Source organism: Hippopotamus amphibius, chromosome 10 (genome assembly GCF_030028045.1).
Source record: "Hippopotamus amphibius kiboko isolate mHipAmp2 chromosome 10, mHipAmp2.hap2, whole genome shotgun sequence".
Lineage (NCBI taxonomy): Eukaryota > Metazoa > Chordata > Mammalia > Artiodactyla > Hippopotamidae > Hippopotamus > Hippopotamus amphibius.
The window spans coordinates 113,266,758-113,292,643 of record NC_080195.1 but is presented as its reverse complement, the minus strand read 5'-3'; the positions used below and the strand labels follow the sequence as shown (position 1 = coordinate 113,292,643).

At 47.1% G+C, this 25,886-nt stretch overlaps 1 protein-coding gene across 2 annotated transcripts in view; it reads right to left on the bottom strand.

Moving 5' to 3' along the window:
• The window catches only part of BACE2 (beta-secretase 2), an 84,707-nt gene that overhangs the window by 26,428 nt on the left and 32,393 nt on the right, over positions 1-25,886 (bottom strand). The window contains exons 2-7 of one of the 2 annotated variants that reach the window (XM_057697196.1): positions 24,484-24,572; positions 14,327-14,543; positions 10,719-10,847; positions 9,241-9,375; positions 7,155-7,256; positions 2,106-2,255 (exon numbers count right to left, since the gene is read on the bottom strand). In XM_057697196.1, the coding sequence (XP_057553179.1) occupies positions 2,106-2,255; positions 7,155-7,256; positions 9,241-9,375; positions 10,719-10,847; positions 14,327-14,543; positions 24,484-24,572 (822 nt within the window). The remainder of the gene's footprint in view (positions 1-2,105; positions 2,256-7,154; positions 7,257-9,240; positions 9,376-10,718; positions 10,848-14,326; positions 14,544-24,483; positions 24,573-25,886) is intronic. The other variant, XM_057697197.1, reaches the window with a different exon arrangement.

Here is a 25,886-nt window from a genome sequence, read left to right as displayed (position 1 = left end):
AAGCCAGCTTTCCTCCTGCTTCATATGAGTCCCTGACTGTCAACTCACCCGCACGCCATTTATTCTCCAGTTCACATTCACCTTTGTCCTCAAGCTGGGTTTCAACCTTACTTACAAACCACACTGATGAAATAATGTCCACATTTTGCTGTTGGACTGACCAAAATTTAATCACTAAGAGCACATTAATTTAAAGATGCTGAAAACATATCATTCTAACATCACTCTATGCAGTGCTGTTCATCCGAGGATATTGCAGTCTTCTGAAAATGTCTTTGGCAAGTATTATTATTTCTTTTTTATAGTTAAAGAGACAGACACAGAAAGGGCTAAGTGATTTGTTCCAAGTTATAGTGTGAGTCAAGGGCAGTGCTGAGAATATAACTCAAGCCTGCGGCTCTCAGCGTACATGTCCTCTGCTGGGGTGTGTTATTCTTAAAGCTTTCAATCCCTTCCCCAGTGACTCTCCATTTCTGGAATGCACTTTCCTCCCACATAAATTTGAGAGCAGGGAAAAGGCATTATTACCATTTACGCTTTCTTCTGAAATTATTCCTCCTTCCTTATCCCCCAATCCCATTCCTTTATCCCAAATTCCGCAAACTGCAACAAAGACACATTGGTCTGTCCATTCAGCAAACAGTTACTGCGCATCACCCTCTACCACATGGCAGTTTCAGGGAAGGAAGGATGATCTTTAAGTCTTATGGTTCTCATCCACAAGGAATTAATAATTTAATGGGGGAACAAATATAAGTGTGTGTGTGATTAGAGAAAAAAGAAGTCAAATGAAAAAGGCAACAGCATAAACTATGCCCTGAAGATGTGATGCCAGACCGGATGAGTAGACTAGAAAACACGCATTATGAGTTTGAAGGGCGAGTTCACAAAGGGGTCATTCTGTTCCATAGAGGTTCAACAAAGAGGGGTTGTTTGCGTTGGGTCTTAAAGGATGGGAAGAATGTGGATACACAGATGGAGTGGGGAGGAGGGGGCATTTCAGGCAGGGGGGTTGGCGGAAACAAAGGCGAGGAGATGGAAGCGGGCACCCAGTGATAGAGGACAGCCACCAAGAGTGGAGGGTCAAGGGCACAGCAGGAAATACTCTGGGGCATCAGCATGGGTCCCGTGAGGTCATGGAAAGCCACGCTGGTGGATGAGGACTTCCGGATGGATTGCAGTGGTGGGGTGGAGCGCTGTGGCTTAGCAAGATGAACCTGGCAATAGTTTTAGAAGGAAGCGGGGTGGGGGGTGGAGGGAACACTGGAGGGTCTGGAGGTGGTAGTGAGAGGTGGCGTGAGTGAGGGCTCTGGGGATGGAGAGGGGGAGGAAGAGATGATACGGGGAAGACAGAACTTGGTCTGTTTAACCAGATGCTTAGGATGCAGGAGGAGCCAATGATTTACTGAATATGGAAACACTGATGTTTTCATTTTCATTTCTGAGCATCCAGTTTTATTCTTTATTTATAAATAAGTCAGAACTAAACATATACTGATGTTGTGGTAGGTACTGCAAAAATGTCCTCAACTCTTGACTTTTCCTATAGCCACACCCTTGTGATGTGACCTTGCAGTTCTTCCCATTGGGAGGTGGCACCTATGTCCCAACCCTTGGAATCTGGGCTGCCCTTGGCCTGGCTTGGGAAACACTGTGCAAGAGGTGGTGACCAGTCCCAGGCCTGGGCTTCAGGAGCTCCTGTGTGCTTCTTTTCTGTCTCACGGAATCCTGCTGCCACTGTGTGAGGCAGCTGCTGGATGGTGAGAGACAAAGGCCCCATCACTCCATCAACTGAGCCAGCAGATGTACAAGTGAGGCCATCTGAGATCATCCTAAACCAAGGCCAACCTATCCCTGGCCAGCCACCTGCTGACCAGAGACATGTGAGCAAGCCTGCAGAGACCAGCAGCCCTGCCCAGGCTCAGGAGCAGAAATAAATGCTCATTGCTTAAAGCTGTTGGGTTTTGTGGTTGTTTGTTACGCAGCATTACCGTGGCAATCGCTACCTAATGCAGGTGTGATTTTGAAATGCAGCATTACGCATGAAGTGCTTTACTTTTGCACGTTCCATGTTAGAATGAGAAAAGCACAATCCAAGTTCATACCTGAGGCAGGATAGTTATACGGAATGATCTGCTGGAGTTCTCGTCTCTCAAGTAGATGGAGATTTTAGGGAAGTAAGACCAAGGTGTTTCAGAATTCATCCAGCATGCCAGCTGGGACCCAGTCCAGAAACCATCAGAGAATTCTGGAATCTAGACAAAACAAGATCATGTGACAAACAATGACTAGTATGGCACAGCAACAGGAAGCAGCTTCCAGCTCTCCTCATCACCTCACCATGGCGATATACAGTGTTTAATCTGGACGCGAAGCAGAGACATCAGTCCTCTGGAAGAGTGTTGGTGATGACAAAGTCACAGTTATTAAAATGACCAAGCATGGGGAAGGATCGCTGGTGTCAGGCGCTGCTAGGAGCACTTTGCAGCAGTAACTACGTTAATCCTCAAACACCTGCATCAGTGCAGTAACATCACCCCTCCACTGCACAGATGAGGAAACCAACGCTCAGAGAGGTGAAATAACTCACCCAAGGTCACACTGTAATAGATCCTACTCTTTAGAAGAGACACCAGATCTTAAAAGTGGTGCTCAAAGCCTTTCTGGGCATCACCTTCCCTATAAATTCCCTGAGCCCAGTAAGTTTCCTTGTGATGCAGAGCCCTGCAGGCTCTCTGCTCTTTTGGAACATCTTTCTCCTCCTCCAGATCTCAGTTCCAGTGTCACCTTGTCCAGGAAGCTCTCCTTGACTGCCCCCCAAAGTGCTGATACCCCCACCATGTCTCTCTCCTCCTTGGCCTTTCTCCTTGTAGCAATTATAATTTTGCATATGTTGATGTGATTGGTTAACTTCTGTTTCTGACACTAGAATCTGATTCCTCTAAGGACACAGGTCTGCTGTCAGCTCCCCCATCTTCTTTCCATAGGCCTAACACCTGGCCCACAGTAAAGACTCAGGGACCACGAACACAGAATGTTCCTTCACCTGTGCCTCTCATCAAGGGACCAGAACAGCAATGCCAATCATGCTTGTCCACTAGCTGCTGAATCCCCTAGCTAATTACAAATTACTCCGGTGCCCTCTCACCAGGCCCAGTGAAGTTTCCAGAGCAGACCTGCCCTGGCCTGCCAGCTCCCAGAGGGAAGGACTGTGTCAGATGTGTCTCTTTTAATACACCCAGCACAGTGCCTTGCTTAGATCAGAACAGAGGAGCATGTGATGGGGGTGGAGCTAGGAGGGCGTGTGATGGGGTGGAGCTAGGAGGGCGTGTGATGGGGTGGAGCTAGGAGGGCGTGTGATGGGGTGGAGCTAGGAGGGCGTGTGATGGGGTGGAGCTAGGAGGGCACATGACAGGGGCAGAGCTAGGAGGGCATGTGATGGAGGTGTGGGGTGGAGCTAGAAGAGTGTTGACTGTCAAGGTCCCTGAGGAAGAAGCACGTGAGCTGAGTGCAGGTGGGTGTCAGAGAGATGCAGTGGAGGAGGGCAGGCAGAGCATGGAACCTCTCCCACTAGACAGCACGATGGCCATGGAGGCTGGCGCTGAGGACAGGAAGGGGCAGGAGATGGGGCTGGGAGGGACCCACAGGCACCCTCGTGCACTTATCTGAGATCATTTATCAGGGATCTGAGCACTATGGCACATGGGGTATAATTAAGTCAACGACGTGGGACTCATGTAGGTCACTGGTTCTTCGAGTCTAACCTCCAGCGAGTCAGCCTGCGTTAGACAGATGCATTTGAAAGTCAATGACCAATGGGTAGGAAGTGCTGGTGTGGCCGTGGACGGGATTGCTTAGAAGAGGGTACAGGGAGAAGAGAGGGATGTAGGACCCACGCTGAGAAAGGGACCAGCAAAGGGGACTCCCATGAAGAGGGCACAGGGACAGGAAGAAGTCCTGGGAGGCGGGCGTTATGGAAGCCGAGGGTACAGGTAAGGCAGGTGAGCAGGGGTGCTGCGGAGGTGAAGGGGGACAGGAACTGAGAAAACTGGATGTCCCTAGATGAATGTGGAGTGAGAGCTACCTGCTCAGGCCACTCAGGGCATGTGCCACTGCCCTGCAGGGCAGACAAGCGGGAGGAAGCGCCTGCGGTCTCTTCACCCATCATGGGTTCTCCACTGAAACTGTCAGTGCTGATTTGTGAAGTCTTTCATGCTGGCCTTAATAGATCTGTACATTTTATAAAAGTGAGGTCAGTTGGGAATATGTGTAAGGGAAGAACCCTTTGCCGGATGAGTGAGAAGGGGTGAGGCAGACATTCTGCGGATGCCAGGAAGAGCAAAGGCTGGCTGGGGCTGCACAGAGGGCACGGAGCTCTAATGCCCAGGTAAAGAATGAGGCTCAGAGGGGCCAAGTAACTTGCCCACAGCTCAGGATTGGATGGGGGACCATCTGCTTCCAAAATGGTGCCTGTAAGTCTGGAAGGCCTCCCTGGGGGCCAAGCCTTGTGTGCTGGGGGAGAGCTTGGACACTTGGATCACAGAGTTGAAAGTCAGAAGTCAGTTTACAGCAGGTATCATCCTGCTTCTGGGTTTTACAGATGGAAGAAACACTTGGCCTAAGCTAACAAGGGTGCCACAGCTGGGCGGGAAGGGAGCCCAGGTCCCCGCCAACACAAAACTCCCCACCAGACACCAGGCTCACTTAAAAATACAGACCTACGTATAGCACAGGGAACTGTATTCAATATCTTGTAATAACCTATAATGGAAAAGAATCTGAAAAAGAATATGCATATGTATCACTGAATCACTTTGCTGTGCACCTGAAAGGAACACAACATCGCAAATTAACTATACTTCAATAATAAAGAAGAACCACAGACCTACAAACCACTCATTTCTAAAATCCCATCTGAACCATCCAGGCCCAGAGACAGAGCCCGGCATCAGTAGGGTGTTTAACTCTCCAAAGCCAGCCCTTTCCTTAACTAAGGAAGAACACCCAACCCAAGAGAACCAGCTGAGATGAACCTAGCAGAGAGAAAGAACAGGCACCTCTCTGGTCCACGCACGATGAGACAGAGACAGCCTGCACCGTTGTTGAGCGTTCCTCGCTCAAGACAAACGTCCTCCCAGGCCTCTCCTTCCTGAGGCAGGCACTGAAATCAGAGGATAATTTTAGACTAGGTAAACAAATTTCGTAATCTTGTTCGTTCCTTCTACCACGCGCTTTTCTTACAAAGTCAGGCACGGCTGAACACAGGCTGTGTTGACCTCAGCAGCACTAACGCCGCTCCGCCACAGCCCCGCTGGTCCCCGCTGAAGTCACGGACTCTGCAGAGGCCTGGGCGGGTCACGGGCTTGCTGAAGTCACATGCTGATGCTGCCAGCATGTCCTTGGGACGTTTGTAAAACACTTGCAGCTCAGAGTATTAAATTTGAAGATGCTCACGTTAATTTCACTGAGGACATTTTTGAAGAAAAGCAACATACTGCTCTGTATTTCCAGCAAGGTCTGATTTTCAGCCAGTTTTCTAAATTTAAGTCACTAAAAATGTTACCGGCCATTTTTCTCTGATTCAGCAGATATTAGACAAGATAGAGTTCTGCTCTGGCTTTTTTGTCCACTGCGCTCTTGACCTTTCAGTTCACAAAGGACCTCAGTGTTGTTTCCTCCGGATTTCCCCTCCGTACTCTTTTGATTTGCCGGCTGCTCTTCCCATAGCACGTTTAGACTTTTGAAGTTTGGGTCCAGCCCAAGCAAAACCCTGCTCTTCCTTCCCCTGTTCTGCTGTCACCTGTAATCGCTGGACATCTCCTATCCATCATTCTTTGAATTTGGCCAGCCCAGTGGAGTCATGGGACTGTCAGCCCCACTGGAATCAGTACCAATATAAAGACTGTGTGCAGGAAACACTCATTTTTGGTGACCTTGCAACGGTGACCCTGTGTGAACAGATGTTTATGAAGACACCCAAGAAGTCGAGAGAAATGTTTATCTCATGTCAAACAAACAGTAGTAGCACTGTGGTTTGGATATTAAATAGAAGCTCTTCTTGGGTGGGAGGGTTGGGGCGGGATGAACTGGGAGACTGGGATTGCCATATATACATTACTAATAAGAAAAAAAATATCAGAGGATGGAAGATGCCTTAGAGGACTGGGACGGGGAGGGTGGGGGGGACTCGAAGCGGGGGGAGTCCAGGGAGGGAGGGAATACGGGGATATGTGTATAAAAACAGTTGATTGAACTTGGTGTACCCCCGAAAAAATAATAAATAAATAAAATTAAAAAAAAATCAAATTGTGCACTTTAAATATATGCAGTTTATTGTAAAAAAAAAAAAAAATAGAAGCTCTTCTTGACTGAATGCCTACTGTAACAGGCTCTTACCCCAAACCCTCATAACAACCCCGCGATGAGAACACAGAGGCTCTCAGGGGCACAGAAGCCCTCCCCAGACACTCAGATAATAAGTGGCAGAAACAACTCATAGATTAAATTCAATTCCATCTGCCCCCTGAGGCTGTGGTCCTTCCAGTCAATGCCTGGTAGCCCATCCTGTTGCCCTGCAAACTAACTGGAAAGTTGGGGTCACGCTGGGACTAGTGTTAACCAGGCCCTCAAAAGGCATATTGTCCTTGACCATGATTTTAATTGTATTTCAAAGCATGGCCATAAAATAATTACTACATTGGTGGGTTGACTTTTGTCTTCCGTGAGTCACATTCTTTTACAGAAGTGGGAATTAAAATCCTAGCATACCTTGGTTGAAGGCCAAAAAGGAGTACAATGTTTGGTTTGTTTTAAAGGCTACAAGCATATTCCTGGTTTACTAGTTACTCTGATATAGTATATTACCAAGTGGGTTTCCCCTCTTCGATTAAAAAAGTACTGCAGCAACTACACTATTGTTTGAAATACTAAAAAGCATTGCCCCTTCAGATCCAAGTCCTCTGAGGTTACAGTGAAGGAATTATTTGCTGGTTAATATCAAAGAATAAGATTGTGAACTCAATAAGTAATCATTAAAATAAAACAACCCTCAAAATCCTCCGATGGAGACGGTTAGACTACACGGTGGTGCTCCCCAGGACGAGGTCACGCCCGGGTGTGACCTCCGAGGTTCATCGGGCATCCTGAGGACTCACCAGAGACGTGCGGGCCACGGCCTCGACCACGGCATCAAACACCTTCTGGGGCAGGCGCAGCAGCGTGGTGCCACTGTCCACGATGGCCTTGTCCGCGTTATACTAGAACAGGGGAGAGGGGGTGGGGGGGGCACATAAGTGACAGGGCAGCCACGTCAGCGCACAGCCCCAGCCCACCATCACCGGGCATCTGTTATGCAGGCCTTCAGCAGTCCCGGGATCTCCTTGGCGGCTACAACTCATTTCGTATTCTCAGAACTTGGGAACCAAGAACTTCCTAGCCCAACGTTCTCATTACGGATAAAGAAACCGAGGCCAGGAAAGGGCAGTGACGTGACCAAAACCAACAGCCTAAGGCAGGGCTTGTCTCTTACATGGCAGTGGCCAGATTCTGGCAAGGATTTCCCAAAGAGGGAAGACCCATTTGTCTTTAGATACATTAAATGTTATTTAACACAAATCATGAAAAATCAACCCTATTACCCTGCTCTTGGAGAAAGAGGAGGAAGGACAGTTTTTCAACAGCCATCCCAAATTTGCATTTAGAATGGAACCAAAGCCACATTCAGTGAAAGAATCTCACACACACAGAGGCTTTCCCAGCCACCCCACCTCTGTCACTCTTTACGTGGTCGGGTGGGAAGAATGGAGGTCCCTGGGCCAAGACCAGAGACATCACCCAATCCCTAGGGACACAACTGCATGAGCAAAGCTGCCCAGGAGTGGAACGAGTCATGGGCAACTTGACCCTCCTGCTTCTACGGCAGATCCTTGAGCTGCAGGACCAAATACACCCATCAGGTCAAAAGCAAATGAGGATTTGTCTCGGCGGCAGGTGGGAGGAGTGAAGAGTTTTGAGAAATTGAAATACAGCAACTGATTCATATCGATACGTTTTTTCAAATGTAAAACCCATTTCAGTTTCGAAACAAACTTAACTTAAATATAATCTAATTTGCAAAATTATCATGGTTGTATGTGTAACAGAAGCTCGCACACTAAAATGTCAGGGGTGGGTTGTTCTGGGTTTTGTTGTTTGCTCTGTTGTGGCAAGCGTGGCTGATTGGGGTCGGGGCAGGAAAGAACCAAGAATGTGAGAATCAAACCTCCAAATATATGCTCACACTCTCCAATACACACACACACACACACACACACACACACACACACACACACACACGGAGTTTGTGCTTTATTTTAAGCCCTCCCGTCTGATTCTACCATTGGACTCTCCAATGGCAAATAAATGCCCTTTGACAATACACAGATGTGTAGACTTAGGACTGAAACACCATCCCAGTGGAATGGACCATTGCTTTATCAAGCTTTGAGTCTTGTTTCAGAGACATCTGGGTATATGAGAACTTACGGTACAATGTGATGGTTCAAATGAAAGGCAGTAGTGACAGGGAGGAATACCACGAACGCTGATGGAAGGCTGGTGGTTTTGTAAACCCTTCTGAAAATGTTGTAGAGGACCGAGGCTCCCCCAAATCACCATAATCATGTCATTAGGCACCGCAAATAAGCCAAAATGCAGTGGGAGGGTGTGAAGGAGGTTAACGAGAGGTATGGGTTCCCAGCTCTGCACAGCTGCCTTCTTTTAGCACCATCAAGCCGCGCACATCTTTAGAGCATAACATTTCTTCGAGTGAAAATTGTGTACTGGGGGGAAAGGGGGATAGCTGTGAATGAAGGATAAAGCTGATGATATATTTCTGGTTTCATTTTGCTTATTTTTAGTCCCCTTCGACACAGATAAAACTCTGCTTACTTCACTGTCTTGAACAGAGCTCAGGGACCATCAGGCCAAGATGATGAGGTTCTAGATAGCTCTCTTCACTCATCATTTTACGCTAATTCCTCTCGATTAAGAGAAGCAGTTGAAGGGAAGCAATTTGGTGGGGGGAGGTCATTGATATAAAATTATCTATGAAAAGGCCCTGAAACTTTTAAGGTCATGAGCTTTTGATTTATCTTGCAATGTAATATACCCTCTGACTTCACATTCAGGTCCCAGCTGTAATCTTTAAGTGACCCAGGCACACACTGACAGGTAGACACAAAGAGATCACAGTGGAAATACCTCTCTGCAGTCCAGATTGAGGCTCTGGCCTCCAATCTCCAATTTCAGAATTTCTATCTGATAATACCACTCCTCCTTAATAGGGGTATACCAGATGTCTCCTTTGTACAAAGTTGGTTCAATTCCACCCAGGACCTGGGAAGGAAAATATTTACAGGTATAAGAGAAAAAATATATACAAGCATATAACGAGTTACACTGAGAAGCATGCTCTTAATTATAAGGCAAAACTTCACTGGAGTCAGTCCTTTCAATTTATTGGGATGTTATAAACAAATACATATGCCTGGACATTAAACAGGGAATGTTCTGAGGCCGTGTATCCAAAGACCAAAGGACTAGGGACACTTATGCCCTGGTCTAGTCAGGATGCGTTGATGGTTTCCCTTATCTAAAGGAAGTACATACAGTTCCAGCTCCCCAATATTGAGATCCTCCACCCCACACCCTGTCCCGCCTCCAGCTCTGGCAAAAAATGCAATGAATCAGTTAACCACAGAGAGTGAAAAAAACATAGTTCCTCAGAAGACAGAGGATGCCTTCCTGCCCCACATATTCGCATGGAAAGCAGATCAAAAGAGCGTCCCTAATCAAAACTTCATTTTGCAAGTCTGTATAACATCACCCCACAAATTCTAGGCTACCCTCTCCCCTGAAAAGCTGATGAAGACACTCTTGAGAGCAGGTGTATTGTTAGAAAACAACATAGATGAGCCTGCTTCTCATAGTCGGAGAGTCAGCATCACCCGCCCTGGGGGGGTGCCCTTCACGTACGTTCTCTCCAGTCACCTCCCACTTTAGGTGTCCGGGTGCAGGGCCCACCAAGGGGACATCTGGGTTACGGCACGTCCACAGTGTTGATTCTGCTTTACTGTGTGTGTGTGTCTGTGCGGGTGTGTGTATGCCTGTGTATAGATGTGTTTCTAAGTGTGTGTCTGTGGTGTAAGTGTATGTATGTGTATATGATGTGTTTGTGTGTTTGTGTACCTGTGTATCAGTGTATGCATGTGTGGATGTATGTGTACACGTGTATACATGTGTATGTGTGTGTGTCTGTGTCTGTGTGTGCGTGTTGAGAGGGAGAGAAAGGATGTACAGGTGTCGCGGTCTCCCCACCTAATTTCTCCTCCCCAGAGTAAGGCCTACCTGCCACCACCCCCCTTCCCCCCACCCCCTCGTGTGCCCCTCTCACACCCAACAAAACCAGTTACCTCTCAAAGGAATATTTTTATGAAGCTTTAAAGGAATTTGGGGAAGCAATGAGAAACCACCTTATTAGATGGCAGGATGATTAGGAAAGATAAAAGTCATACCTAATTTTATCCATTTTTAAAGGCCCTCAAACAAGGCCTTATCAAAATTTTACAGTACCTACGTATGCTTGCATGTCTAATATTTCTCTCAGGGTCTTAATAAAGCAGAAAGAATAGCCCCACGGATTTGTGATTTTCCCCCCTTTAAGACTAAAAGATACCCACAAGACTACCTCCGTTGGTACCAGATCCAGCTACTGGCAATCCAGCCCCGCACATCTGCATGGAGAAAATGTTGGGGATTTTTGCTTGTGCCACGAGGGAATCAAAAAATGTCTCCAGAGAGCTTGATGGCTGCAGGAGGGACGGGAAAGAGCACAGCTGCTTCAGGACTCACCTTGTAGACAAGGAGTGACCCCACGCAGGCACCGGGCATGGTATACAACATGCATTTCTTTATATTTAATATTTTCCAGGCTAAGAAATAAACAAGCTTATGATTAAGTACATTATTTCAGAAACCTCCAACAGAACTCCCTACCACTTGGTATTTTTCCTTTTGGTACGTTGGCTCTGTTGGAAAAATAAGAGAGTATTTCCAGAAGCTGTTAAGAGGCTGCCCCATTTACCATCCTGGCTGCCTTGTGAGGCGGGCGTGAGAAGATGTGGAAGTGGGTTACCCAGGTAGGTGGTGGATTCTAATCTTAGACATTTTGGAGTAAGGAGAGAACAGCATCTCCAGGAGCTGACTTTGCAGCTCCAGAAAAAGTTCTTTTCGCCCCTTTCAGACATAGTTGTCCATCCATCATGCAAATGACAGGGGCCTGACCCAGGAGGACAGGTCACATCCCAGACCCCAGACCCTGGGAGGTGGCTTAGCTCTGCTGGCTGTCTATTGAACTCTGGTGACCACAAGAGGAACAATGCTATTCTCCTGCAGTTTAAAAGCTCAGTCTTCCCCACCGCCACATGTCAGTAATGTCCTCTGTGCCTCCCTTATGTGTAGCCACGCCTTCAGAAAACAGCTGTACTTCTCTAGGACTGAAAAGGAGGGATGGTCTGTGAACAGGTCTTAGGGGGGCATTGGCCATGGGTGCTGATGGTCAGGAAGGAAGGTCAGAGACCCATGTTTTGATTTTGGCTTTGACAACTGAGAGAGATTAGAGTTGGTTATTATGAGTGGTTAGTTCTTTTTATTTTTATTTTTTTTAATTGGGGTATAGTTGCTTTACAATGTTGTGTTAGTTTCTGCTCTACAGTGAAGTAAGTCAGCTATACATATACACATATCCCCTCATTTTTGGGTTTCCTTCCCATTTAGGTCACCACAGCGCACTGACTAGGGTTTCCTGTGCTATGCAGCAGGTTCTCATTAGTTATCTATTGTATACACAGTAGTGTATTTTCTTGATGAAAACTTAAATGTAGCAGCATAGATGCTACAGGCATCTTCTGAGCATCTACGGCTAATATAAGGAAGGATTATTTATAATCTGTAAGAACTAAAACTCGAATTCTGGAGGCAATGAGAGGAGTGTTATCAGACAGACAGAACCCTTCCCATTTGATTAGCTCCTGTGTATCTGGTCTCTCACCTGCTTCTTTCCCAGCCTCTGGGGATTCGGGCAGAATTCTGCACAATCTCGACGTGTAATCTTAGTATAAATGCTCTGTGTTTGGGTCAAGGAATACGACAAAGCCCCTCCTGAAATGGGCTGGGTCTGGTGATGACCCAGTCTGTGTCCACATTCTTGGGAGGCAGCCAGGTACACACTGCCCGGAATCGAATCCTGGCTCCAACACTCACCTGCGAACCGTGTGACTTGGTCCTTTGTTTCCTTGTCTGTAAAATGGGGGTCATAGTCACATCCCAGAGTGCTTCTGGGGCTTAAATGGGTCAGTGCACACCGAGTGCTCGGAACAGTGCCTGGCACAGGGGTAGGATCTGTTCCTATTCCGTTGAGTCATGCTTCAGTAGGACTCGGGATCCCTTTAAGGTTTAAAAGCACACGGTTGCCCAGGACCAGCCCAAGAGGACCTGATTCAGCAGGGATGCTGTTGGATGCAGGCAACTGTACTACAAGAGACCCTGCAGGTGGTTCTGACGACATCCTTGGTGGGAAGCCTCCGGGATCCAGCGAGGACCACCGCACACTACGACCCCTACAGGCTGCTCGGGGAACCTATTTCAGGAGCACCTTCGGGCCACCAACCCAGACCACACTGCCGCTCCTGTTTCTAGCTGTGCTCCACTTCCTACAAATCCTGTTATCAACTCCCCACACCTACGAAGTTGAAGCCAATTGTTGGCAATTTTGGAATTTCATACGTGAAAAGATAAAAGTCCGTATGGGGAGTCTGGATGCCCAGAAGAACCCCGAAGCAGTCTAGTCTCAAGGAAGTTTTACATATTACTAATTCCAGATAATTTAGCTTTACGCTACCACCCTCTAAATAACCCGCATAAAAGCAACCATACATCTTTCATTTTCAGAGTCACATGAAGATGAAACATTTTGCCCGAGGTCACATTGTCAGTGAAAAGGAGTTGTTGTTACAAGTCTGGGAACTCATATTAAGCTTTTCCTACAATGCTGAGTGAAAAAAAAACACGGCTCCAGAACCCAGCCAGGCTCTGCAGACGGGGCTCTATGCTCTGACAGCCCTAGGCAAGGGGGAAACCTCTCTGGCCCTCACTCTACACATCTCTAAAATGGGGATAACATGGGCCTACAAAGTCTGCCTTATGCAGAGTCTCAGACGTCTTGCAATGGTCTCAGCCTAGGGCCTCAGGGGTATTCTTTCTCCTTAAGAAGCCACAGTGTTGGGAAACACCCCCTGCCCGCTACCCCACCCCCACCTCCTCACCTCGCTGCCCTGCATTACTTGCCAGTAAACTTGACCTGGAACAAATGTCCTCGCAGAGAGAAAACAGGCCTTTCCGCACCTACGATTCTTTGTTCCACACTTAGGGCTAGCTCAGAGCCTAACTCTGAACAAGAATAGGCCAAGCTGGGGTGCCCGGTTACAGGCCAGGAGGGGCGACCTCTCCTCAAGCCTACGCTAACCTGCCCTGGCCTCCTGGAGCCCAGGGGCCACACCGGTGTCGGAGCCGCCCGCCCCTGGCATCCCTTCCTGGTGGAACTTCCCCAGCCCGCCTCCCTCCTTTTGCACATGAACATTACTTCCTTTGGGTAGACCGAGGACAGATAACTGGAGAACATTCAATCCTGTCCTTCCCTGCTTCGTGAAGGTTCTGACGCTAAGGAGAGCGGGGGTTCTGCCATCTCTCCTCGGTGCACCACTATTTTGAATGGCTGGTGACCCCAAGGGCACTTGCAGGCTGCCTGTGCTCTGGCTCTGGAGCGAGCGGGACATAGCATGATATTCTCTGCCTGGCAGGACAACTCTTCCTGCCAAGGTCCCAGTGTCGCCCCGAGGCTCCGTCTTTATGTGAATGTATGAATTTAATAAATGTGTTTTCTCTTAATCCTGCCCTAATAAAAACGTCTAAACTAACACCATAAACAAAGTGACCCAGATTTTGTTAACATTTGTCAACTACACAAGCAAATTAAACAACAAAAAAAAAGACAAATGGAAAAAGTCATGCCATAAGTATGTCTTATAGGAAGCCTCAAAGAATCTCACCATTTACCTTAAATTTTTAAAATGCTTAGAGATATAATTAATTGTGTGAACACTGGTCTTTAACCATGAAATTCTCATTGACTGTCTCGGACAGGCCAGACCTATCTGTTGGCCCTTCCAGCGACTGGCTTCAGAATCCTATCCCATCATTTGATTTCTCTAGATCCATCCGCTATTCTTACCTTGGCCAGGGTAGCATAAGCTAGTCCAAGTATCCCATTCCATTTAATCCCAGGCAAAAAGAAATTCTCTGACTCAAAGATGGTGGCAATGTTGACAAGAAAAGAACTGTTGAAGCCTTTTGGGATGGTGACAACGTCCTCCCCAACCAAGCCGGTCCAGCTCCCTTGCGTGTACTTCACGGTGACATCAAAGCCCTTGGGGCGGTAGGTGCTGGACCTGGTGAAAGAGAAGAGGCATCGGATCCTGTATCCCATCCGCCTGTCCCTGTTCTGACAGCATGGTGGTCTTGGCTGCAAAGACAGAGGCCCTAAGCACAGGTCTGTATAAGCAATTCTTCATAATCAAGATTCTTTATCCTCACAAGCTGACATTTCCCATAAAAAATAATCACTAACATTTGGGTAACAGCATTTTCTGTGCCATGTGTAAGGGAGTACTGGGGTCAACATGTAACCCTGAGTTTAACTCTTGCCTCAGGCCAAGTCCCGCCCGGTACGTCCGCAGTTGTACTTAACTGCATTGGCCTGGGACGGCATAACCGGGTGTGGGTCCCAGCTAGCCCTCTGGCTTTCCGGGGACCCTGCACTGCTGCTCTGCGACACAGGGAAGGGCTGGCAGCCCAGAAGGAGGGGCCACCAGCTTGTGCCCGCAGTGGCCTTGGGTTCAGATTGACACAAACAGCCAACGTGATGAGTAAGTAACAGGCCACCCCCCAGCACCAGGGCTGTCCCTCCTCAGGGCCCACACGACCTCCGGGTGTCATAGGTTCCTTCTCTAGGCCGTCCCTGTGCCCCAAAGCTGACTGTACTCATATCAAATCAGGAAGGACGTTGCTGATGACAAGCTGTGACACAAGTCACTGTGACAGCCCTATACCCATACAGCTCTAAGAGGAAGAGTTACTGAAACAGAACAACATGAACAAGGCTAGACAACGGGCAGAGCAGATGGAAATCCAGTTCTCGGGATTTCTGAGACAGACAGTAAACAAATGAACACCTAGAATTCCAGGAGATGACAGAGTGATAAGAGCCACCCAGGGAAGAGAGCAGGGTGAGGGGAGGGCGAGAGACCTGGTGGACACCAAGGCCTCTCAGAAAGAGGACATTCATGCAAGACCTGTGGGGAGACCATGAGCCACGGGGCTCTCTGGGGAGGGGCATCCTGGACAGAGAATAGCAGGTGTCAAGGCCCTGGGGTGTCCAGTCCTGTAAGGTCATTCTTACACCCATTTGAGCTTGAAAACTCTGTTGGACTAGAGGCAGGAACCCAAGTGATGTCTCTGAGAAAATATCTGGGCATGCAAACCATGCTTCTCATAGGAAAACAAAGTCCTAAGAGAAGTGTCAAATCACCAAACAGACCACTATAAAGTGTTCCTGTTTGTCTGCAGTTTTCACTTCACTTTGTTTTAATATTAAGTTCCTGAACATTAATACATGTTAATAAGTCTTTGCTGTAGCATTATTTGAACTAGTGTGGTCTTTTTGGGAGTCAGGGAGAAAGTTAAGTCAGAGATATGGCTTTTTTGGGGGGTATATTTCATAAGCTTAAAAAATGGTAACAGTCTTTAATTCAGTAATTGCACTTCTGAGAATCTGACCCTAAGAAAACACCCACGATGCAAACAGAGATTCATGAACAAAGACAGTCATTACGTTTTATTTATAACAGCAAACAGTTGTAAACAACCTAAATGCCCAATAAAGAGGAAATAGTTCAGTAAATTATGGTACATCCAGGTGATGGAATAATAAGTAGCACTGAAAAATGCTGTTGACTGAGACATTTTCAATGACATAGTAAAAAACTGAAGTAAAAGAAACATTTGTGTATGTGGCAGAATCTTCTTCAAAAAAATTTATTATACTCAGATATTAGCTGTGCTACCTCTGGGTGGTGGCGTTTTATGGGGGAAACTCTTATTCTTCTAGTTAGATCCCTCTGTATTTTCTGCATATATAACTTGTATAATCAGGGGGAAAAGGGTTAGTTTTAAAATGTCTGGCAGACACATTTTAGAGAAATTTAATTTATTCTAACCTCATAATGGGATGTGAAATACGAAGAAGGTTTAATTTTAATGTTTTTTGACGCTTTTTGCGAACTCCACCATGATCTTAAAGAGAGAGCAGCACTAAGTGAACATTTCATGTATACACATCTTCTGACAAGGGCAGGCACAGACAGAAAAGTAAGTGTGGGTGGACCCCTGGCACTTGGAGCTCTAAGGGACCCAACAGAAATTACACATATAGGGACTTCCCTGGTGGCGCAGTGGTTAAGAATCCACCTGCCAATGCAGGGGACATGGGTTTGAGCCCTGGGCCGGGAAGATCCCACATGCTGTGGAGCAACTAAGCCCGCGAGCCACGGCTACTGAGCCCACGCACAGCAACTACCGAAGCCCGAGTGCCTAGAGCCCATGCTCCACAACAAGAGAAGCCACCACAATGAGAAGCCCGCACATGCAATGAAGAGTAGCCCCCGCTCGCTGCAGCTGCAGAAAGCCTGCGTGTAGCAACAAAGACCCAATGCAGCCAATACATACATAAATAAATACATTTATTTTCTGAAAAAGAAATTTCACATATAAAGCACGTAGTCAGGTCACTGACATGCAGGCGCCAGAGGGCGGGTGTTTCAGTGCCAGCATGAATCCAGTGGTGGCTGGCAGACGGGAGCTGCACACATTAGGATGAAAAGCAAGGAAAATACTGAACTGTCAGTCCCTTTTGACAATGTGGGGTCATTCCTCAAGTTCAAAACTGCACAGTTGCTGGGGGTACAGCTCCATGGTAGGGCATTTGACTGCCAAACTACACGTACTGCTAATGGAAGAGGCTAATTATTTTGAAAGCCTTAGAGAATCTGATGTAGCACAGGGTTGGCAAACTTTCTTTGTAAAGGGCAAGGAAATAAATGTTTCAGCTTTTGTGGGTCACATGATCGCTGTTACACCTACTCTGCTCTGCAAGCATAATGAAGAAGAGCCACAGGTCACAGATTAACAACTGTGTGTGTCTGTGTTCCCATAAAACTTTACTTACAAAAACAGGCAGCGGGGGGGACTCAAGGGGGGGGAGTCAAGGAAGGGAGGAATACGGGGATATGTGTATAAAAACAGATGATTGAACCTGGTGTACCCCCAAAAAAAATAAAAATAAAAAAAAATAAAAACAAAAAACAAACAAAAAAAAACAGGCAGCAGGTTGGATGTAGCCTGTCAGCCCTCGTTCGCCAACTCCTGATCTATAAGCTTACTATCCCCCCAAACATTCTAGAGTACCATGACTTTCTCTTGAGAAGCTGTTTTATCTTCACTCTGTCCAGCCTACAGAAAACACATTAGAATCTGCTAATGTTACGGACAAGAGCCTGGACCAGGCTGACCATCTAGGTAGCACGTCCTCTGCAGGGTACTGACCAGCTTTCTATTTCCATCGTGGGCAAACATTCTGGATATTTCGGTGCCATTTGCAGAGAGATGAGAGGCAGTTGGAGGTGCACTGTCTGGAGTCAAATAGTACTTCAACCACTTAGGAGCCATGTGTGAACCTAGGTCAAATTATTTAACTTCTCTGTACCTCAGTTTCCTCTACTAAAAAGTGGGGACAAACACAGCACCATACCTCATGGGGTTAATATTAAGGATTAAAAGAGTTAATACTGTAAACCATTTAGAACAAAATCCCAGAACACAGCAACTACCCAACACAAAGAGCTGCTATTATTATAATTACCTAATAATTTGCTACCTTTATTCAATCTATGAACTGCTATTAGAAAACGTAAGACTTTTTTTTTTCTAGAAAATGTTCCTGTGGAGATACTCTTTCTGAATGTCCGAAACTGTCTCATTCTGAAGTCCAACAACCTCCAGGAAAAGGGGCAAATCTTGGGTAAGATTTGGTTAAAATAGTCTAGGGAGGTGAGGAGCCTTCCAGGTTTTGAAAAGATGGGGTTCTTCTGTGTCCAGGACCAGGGCTGTCCAATAGAAGTTCTGCAATGACAGACATATTCTCTATCTACTCTTCTAATACAGTAGCCATGGATGGCTGCAGAGCACCCGGAATGTGATTGTAGATCTTCCGCAACATACGATGGGGTTACATAATGAAAACCTATAGTGCGTTGAAATTATTGCTAAGTGGAAAGTGCATTTAATACACCTGGCCTACTGAACATCCTGGCCGAGCCTGGCCCACCTTAACCGTGTTCAGAACACCGACATCAGCCTACAGTTGGGGAAAATCATCCAATACAAAGTCTATTTTATGATAAAACATTGAATACATCCTGCACCTTACTGAATATTATAGTGAAAGTGAGAAACAGAGGGGTCGCCTGGGTCCAGCATGGTTATCAGCGTGTCCGCTGTCTACCCTCACGACGGTGCGGCTGGTGGGGAGCCACGGCGGCCTCTACCCAGCATCACAAAGGGGGATTGTCGGGCATATCGCCAGCTCGGGAGAAGATCGACATTCAGAATTCAAAGTACAGTTTCTACTGAACGTGCATTGCTTGGGCACCCCTGTAAAACTGAAAAATCATAAGTCAAACCATCGTAAGTCAGGGACCATCCAGGTAGTCTGACTAAAGAATAAACCTTTATTTAACATTCATTAATTTGAATTTAAACGCCACCGTGACTAGTAGCTACCCTTGGAGAAAGCACAGTTCCAGACAATGCGAGAAGAAAGCTCATATTCCCTGGGTTCCTTGAATTAAATCTCAAAGAGCAGAAATCCCAGAGGCGAACCATAAGCAGCTCTGAGGGTTATTAATGTATAGTTTCCAGCACTAGACTTCTTAAAGAAGTGCATTCCTCCATCTTCATGTTCTAACATCCCACCTCTTGGCACTCAAATGCTTTGGCTCTCAACTGTTCTGCACATTAATTAACTATATTGAGAGCGAAGCCCAGACTGGCTAATTCTTTGCAGCGTCCATTCTGGGTGCACGGAGACAGGGTGCATCTGTCGAGGACGTGAGTAGACAGGAAAAAGTCTACTCACAGCAACGAAATCACTTTGAACCAAATTCAGGAGACATTCTGCCTCTGATAAGAGCGTTCAGGGAGTGCAGGATTGAAAAGTGAAATCTCTCGAACTGAGGAGAAAAGAACCACAGCACACGTCACTATTTTAAAGAAACCCACTACTGTTTTCAGAGAACGTACAGTGAAAAGGTGAAAGGGCAGAATTCAAAACAGTTGAATCCTGGGGTCAGCTCTGGTTCTCCCAAACCAGGGGTCCCCAACCCCTGGTCCGCAGCCTGTTAGGAACCGGGCTGCACAGCAGGAGGTGAGCGGCGGGTCAGTGAGCGAAGCTTCATCTGCCCTCTGATCGCTCGCATCACCACCTGAACCATCCCCCCAACCCCCGGGGAAAAACTGTCTTCCACGAAACCGGTCTCTGGTGCCAAAAAGATTGGGGTCCACTGTCCTAAATCACCCCACCCCGGGAATGCTGAGTCTCCTGAGAAACTCAGCCCGAGACTTCCCGGGGCTCTTCTGCACATTTCAGAGTTTGGGGGCTACCTTTGGGCATAGTTGGCCTGGACCAGGTGACCAGATACCCCTCTAACTCTTCTAAGGTCTGGAAGTGACCAGATCTGAGTAAATGGGGCCACTGACCAGCCCAGGGGCTTCTGCCTATCCTGGAGGGTCATCAACATCCTCAAAAATGACAAATGCTTCAGGGCTCCAATATGGCAAGACCCCTCCTGGAGGGCAAGCTGTGGGCAGGCTCGAGAAATCATCTAGATAATCAGGCAAAAACGCCTGTCATCAGCACGTGGAAAGATGAGTTCCTGGGTCTCAAGGGCCCAGTTGAGCCGCCCTAAGGAAATTACCTGGTAACTTTCTAGTATCCTAATTCTACTTACAAGCACCAGTTGAGGAAAAGAAATTGGTCTCTTGCCATAATTACTCTGTGGGTTTCACCCCAGATGGACTACAGGAGGAGGAAACACTTTAATGAAAATATACTTACTTTCCTGAATAGATTAGTATAAGATCAGGGGGATAAGGATATTGAATCTCTCATCAAGCCAATTGGCTGGAGGCTATTTTACTGGCTAAAAAATAAGATCTAAAAAAATACATGATTGTCTTTTTGCTATATAGTAACTCATTGGAACATTCACCACCATGAAAAGAAGGCTCCTGACGGGACAGAGCTACACAAGTGACTAATGGTGGCCTGACGTCTGATTCCATAAATCAAAGGGATCTTGTCAAAGAACCCCAAGTCAAATCTCCAATTACTGGGACATGTTTCAGGAAGAATTAAACCTGAAGATCCAGAGACTGGGGGACTTGAATCAGAGGCTGGCAAACCCAACCAGAAACCTTATTATAACTAAGAAAGATCAGAGGGACAAGCAAATACAGAAGCATCACAGGGCAGGGAGCTACATCTCAGAAAAGAAGCCTTTGTCAAAAATTGAGAAAGGAGGTAGAACATTCCCTCAGCTTCCATCAGATACAACGGTGGCAGGTGTAGCTTAGGCCAACTCCAAAGTCAGCTGAAAGCATCAGACAAATCAATCGTACACATAATTTACTATGTAAATTATAGTTCATGTCTTTACAATAATAAATCTGTGTTGACATGAGCCTATGAGAAGCATGGAGAAAAAAACAGAGGAAAGGAGAGAAAGAAAGGTTAATGTAAATCTAAGCAACTGTTTAACCTGCAAAACACGTGTTAGTAGAGATGCCATCAATGGAACAGAACTTGCCAACAACTCAGAAATGGGATGTTGCGCATTTGATTCAGATAAGAAGAAACCTGATAGCCTTAGTGAAGAAGAGATCTCCTTAAAAGAAAGGCAGCACCAGGGCTAGAGGCCCAAAATGGGTCATGTTTTTCTGGTACTAAGTACATTTCAATAATACTTGCAAACGAGGAGGGCAGGTCGAAGTCTGAATGATGGAGGTGCCAGTGGGATGAAACTGACAAAGCAGGGGAGTCTAGGGCTTCCGCTACACGGTGGCAGGTGCTGCTATTTCTCTCTCTATTCACTCACAGATGAGAACCTTGAGTGCTCAGGAAGCTGGGAGGGAGTCCTGAATTCTCCTGTGGGGTTAGCAGGAGGGCAGGCTTGGCCGTCATGGCCTATGCATGTTCCCAAAGTCTTCACATTAAATCAGGTGCAAAGGAGCCAGAGAAGCTCAATCTTTTAAGTATGAAAGACCAGAGCCTTCTGCCACCTGAACCCAAATCCAGCTAGCAGAAAGGTTAGAGGGGTGTGTCCCACTGAAGGCTGAAAGAGAACTATAGTCCAACCCAACCATGAACAAAGCAGAAGGCAAGTGAGAAAGAACCGCAGTTGTCTACTGTCAATTAAATATTGTACACGTATTAAATGACACTGTACTCAATATTTGTAATGTTTATTATTTACCTTTAAATGTTTCCATAACTGCATCTTCACAACAAAAGGGTGACTGGGTTGAAAGTGCACTCTGACCTTTATTGGCCCCTGTCTGTGGCATTTACCTACTGGGAAGGAAATACCCGCCCATGGTGTTAGATTTGCACATTTAAATCTATAAAGTGGATATACACATCACTCGAACTTGCTTTTACTGTGCTGTACTGTTATTTTCTTCTCTTGTGTCACGTGTCTACAGATGTGTGATGCAAAACAAAATTGCTCTGGGGAGGAAAACTGTTACAGGTGTCACTGAGCTCCAGGGATGTCTGCTCCGTCTCCACAGCAGGCAGAGTCCCTGGTAGGAGTGGGGAAAGTGAGTGAATGTATAGACTAGGAAGAGCCTTGTAGTGGAAAAAACATAAGGCTAGGGTTGCTTAGCCACCAAGATAAACATCTTTTACATAGTTTAATATACATTGCATTTTCTAGAATGCAACTACTGTGTAAATGGAAGAAGGTGATACTTCCGGGAGGGGAACTTTACCAAAGTTCTTCGCTGATCTGGGAAACTGACATCACTAAACCAAGCTGCTCTGGGTGTCTGAGTCTATTTTAATCCAATTTGTCAGTCTGCACTGGGCACTACATGGCTGGGGCAATGCTTACAGCCTCATGCATCCTCCAACTTCACGTGTATCCCACCCAGGGTGTTTACATATTGAGGTACTGATCACCGTCCTATAAATTACCTCCTTTTATCCACCCCCAGCCCCTGCACATTGCATCAGGGCATTTAGAATTACATATGAAGGTAAGTTATACTACATTTGCATTTCACGTCAGGGCATTACAAAGCACTCTCTCTATAGAGGTGAGGCAGGGACTGAAGTTTGGGCACCTCTCGTTCTAGAAGCCTGAACTTGGGCCAGTCTCTTGGTTCCCAGACCTCCTATACTACGTGAACAAAAATGAGAGGTTTGGACGGACTCCAGATTCTATTCTATGATGAAGTGGTTGAGGGGAAGGGGCTGTTTGGGGCAGAGGATTTGGACGAATCACAATTTGAGTCAAAAGTCTACCTCCTTCCCCTGGCTGCACACCCCTCGCCCCGCTTCACAGGCATCGGACATCACAGTAACAACGTCAGGGCACACATTCGTCTTCACAAAGCAATCACGAGCCAGGAGTTTCATCCGGAACTTCAGTGATAAAACGTTATCAACACACTGAGTCATAAACTAAGCTACAGGTTCCTTGAAGGAGGGGCCAACCAGTTATCACCGTAGCCCCAGAGGCCCCCGTAGCACCAGCCACCCCTCCCCTCCAGCTGGACGAACAAGGAGATCAAACTTCTTTGTGCCGCCAAAATGGACACCAAGACGCATGGCGAGAAGAGAGACGGGCACTTCTTTATAAGGTCTCCTGCCTTACGGTTGCTGCCCGGAATTTGCTGAACTCTCCCAGTCGTTACTTTCCCCCCATGTTTCCTTTCTTATTTTCCCCCAACTAAAGTTGGGGTTTATTCCCCGGAACAAAAGAGCGTGGGTAAGGAACGTGAGAAAGGAAAGACACAAAGGATTTGCAGCAGGGAAATGTGACATGCCTGCTCACAACCGGAAAAAGCAAACCACATGTCAGCTGACTCGTTTTATCGGCGGACTTTAAATCTTAGGGTCACAAAAGTTGATGTGGAATTAAAATGTGCACAGCATGAGGGCGGCAGTAGGTGCTCGGGAGATAGTGCCTCTGACCCCGTGGGCTCCTCCAGCGATGAACGCTGACACTCGAGGACCTGGCAGCTCTCCCTGGAGCCCACCCAGAGCTCCCCAGGGCCCAGGGTCGTGGGGCCTGGACCCACAGACTGGCCTTCTCCCAGAGCCCTGTATCTGGGCTCCTCCCTCCTCACCACACCGCCCACAAGCGCTGGCTGGCAGCCCGTCTCAGGCCTGAGCGCTCTGTGCTCACAAGGCATCCTTTCCAAGTGAGTCATGCATCCCTGTCGCCAGAAACCCCTCCCGGTGCAGGAACGGTTTCAGTGAGCCACACCTTGACCGACGCCACGGAACTCTGGGGTGACACAAAGGTGGCTCTCTAAGCAACTCCAGGCTGTCGCCCGGAATGGCCTCACACTCACCCCCAAAGCCCCCCACTCTGCTCGGGTCCACCTCCACTTCAGGACTCGAGGGGCTCAACACATGTCAGAGGGTCACATGCTCCCTGCAACTCAGGTCTGACTACAAAACTCCTGTCTGACTCCAACTTCTATAAAGCAGGGCTCATGAAAGGGCACCATGGCTGTTCGGAGAATCCTCCTGTGGGTTTATCTGGAATGTTCGTATGCGTTTACACATGCCACACATGCGCACTACACACGCGCGCACGTACACTCAGACACCTACACATCCACTAATGTACACGTATATACACAAACATACACACAGCCCTACGCACGTACACAGAGATACCCACACAGGCATAAATACACACATATATACACAAATCTATATACCACCATGTGCACGGACACACAGATATCTACACATACACAAATGCATACATGTATATACCAATATGCACGCCACCATTCACACACACTCACAGATATCTACATATACACACACAGATAGACAGACACACATACACAAATACATGCATGACCATTATCCCCCTTAAAATGAAACCTTCTTGTGGCTGCCTTCTCCCAGTGTGTTTCGAAGTGTGTGTGTGGTGCCCCCGGACCGGCCACGCCAGGCACGCGCCCATCACTCACCGCTCCGCGTCGAAGTACGTGTCGATGTAGGGGTGCGGGGCCCCAGCCACCGCAAAGTTGCTGCTTCCAGTGTCAACGAGTATCTGCAGCTTTTATGTTTAAGGGAAAAACAGAGAAACATCAGGTTACTTGAGTAAGGCAACTCCCTTGAATACTTCTTTTAAAAATTAAGTATCAAGAACTGTTTATTACTTGGAAAAAACTCACATGGATTAGAAATATTTTTTAAAAGCTGTTAGAAAATTGAACCCTGAACACGGTGCATCCTGAAGCTTGCACGGGGAGCGGGGGGTCAGTGTTGCCTCAGACGTGCACCAAACCTTAAAAGATGCATTCGGTGAGATAAGCAGGACTTCCTTTTTCAGCTGTTGGTACTTGGTAGCCAGGCAGAGCCGGGGTCACCAGCTCGCCCTGGGCTGTTGGCCGCGTTTGTCACTTGGCGGGGGTGGTCCTCCTCCTGCCTCTCCAATCTCACTTGGAAATCCCCATCCCCCCCCACCCAGGACACCTCCCCAGCCTCCTCCTGGCAGTGGTGTCCCTCATCTCTACTGCACAGCACCTGGGAACACCTGTCAGAGGTACCACCTTTTTTGGTTTTTTGGTTTTTTATTTTCACGAGTTATCATTTACACACAAATAAAAACGGAAGAGCCTGGACTTTCCACCAGTGAGTTTTGACAAGGTATTCTCCCCAAACCAAAATACAAGAATTCCCATTATTCCCCAGAGTCCCTTTACACCCCTTTCCAGTCAATCCCTCCCGTTTCTCAGAGGCAACCACTTTCTGACTCCTATTAACACGGATTGATTTCGCCAGTTCCTGGACATTATATAAATGGCATCCTGTGGGGGTTTCATCGGGGAAGCGAAAGGAAGGTCTGGCTCCTTCTGTTCGACGTGTTTGGGGGTTTCTCACACTGAACAAAAAGACGTTAAGTGCCCCTTCATGCATCGTAACTTTAGGAAAGGAACTCTCTTCATTCCATTTACAAACACATAGTCACTAGAAAAGTTGCAGGACCTCACGACAGACATGTTTGGATCGATTTCAGATAGAACGCAGTTAAAAAATATACATTATCTTGTTCTCCATTCAAATATTTGACATTCAACGGCCCAAGCTACCAAGCCACGGCTTGGATTGCATTGGGTTTGACCTGAATTTCTCATAAACATGTCAAGGGCACACGTCAATCTGCATGAACTTGGATTTTACTGGAGGGGAACTGGGGACACCGAGGAATCCTCACATGTACCATTGAACAGTTGGTAACAGGGAAAATTAGGTATAGAGATCTGCCTGCAGGTCAACCAGGCTGGGCCAGATATTCCTACCGGGCAGAGTCCTCCCTTTCTTTCTGCTCCTAAATACTCTAATTTCCAGTGGGCACTCATAGCAGAGT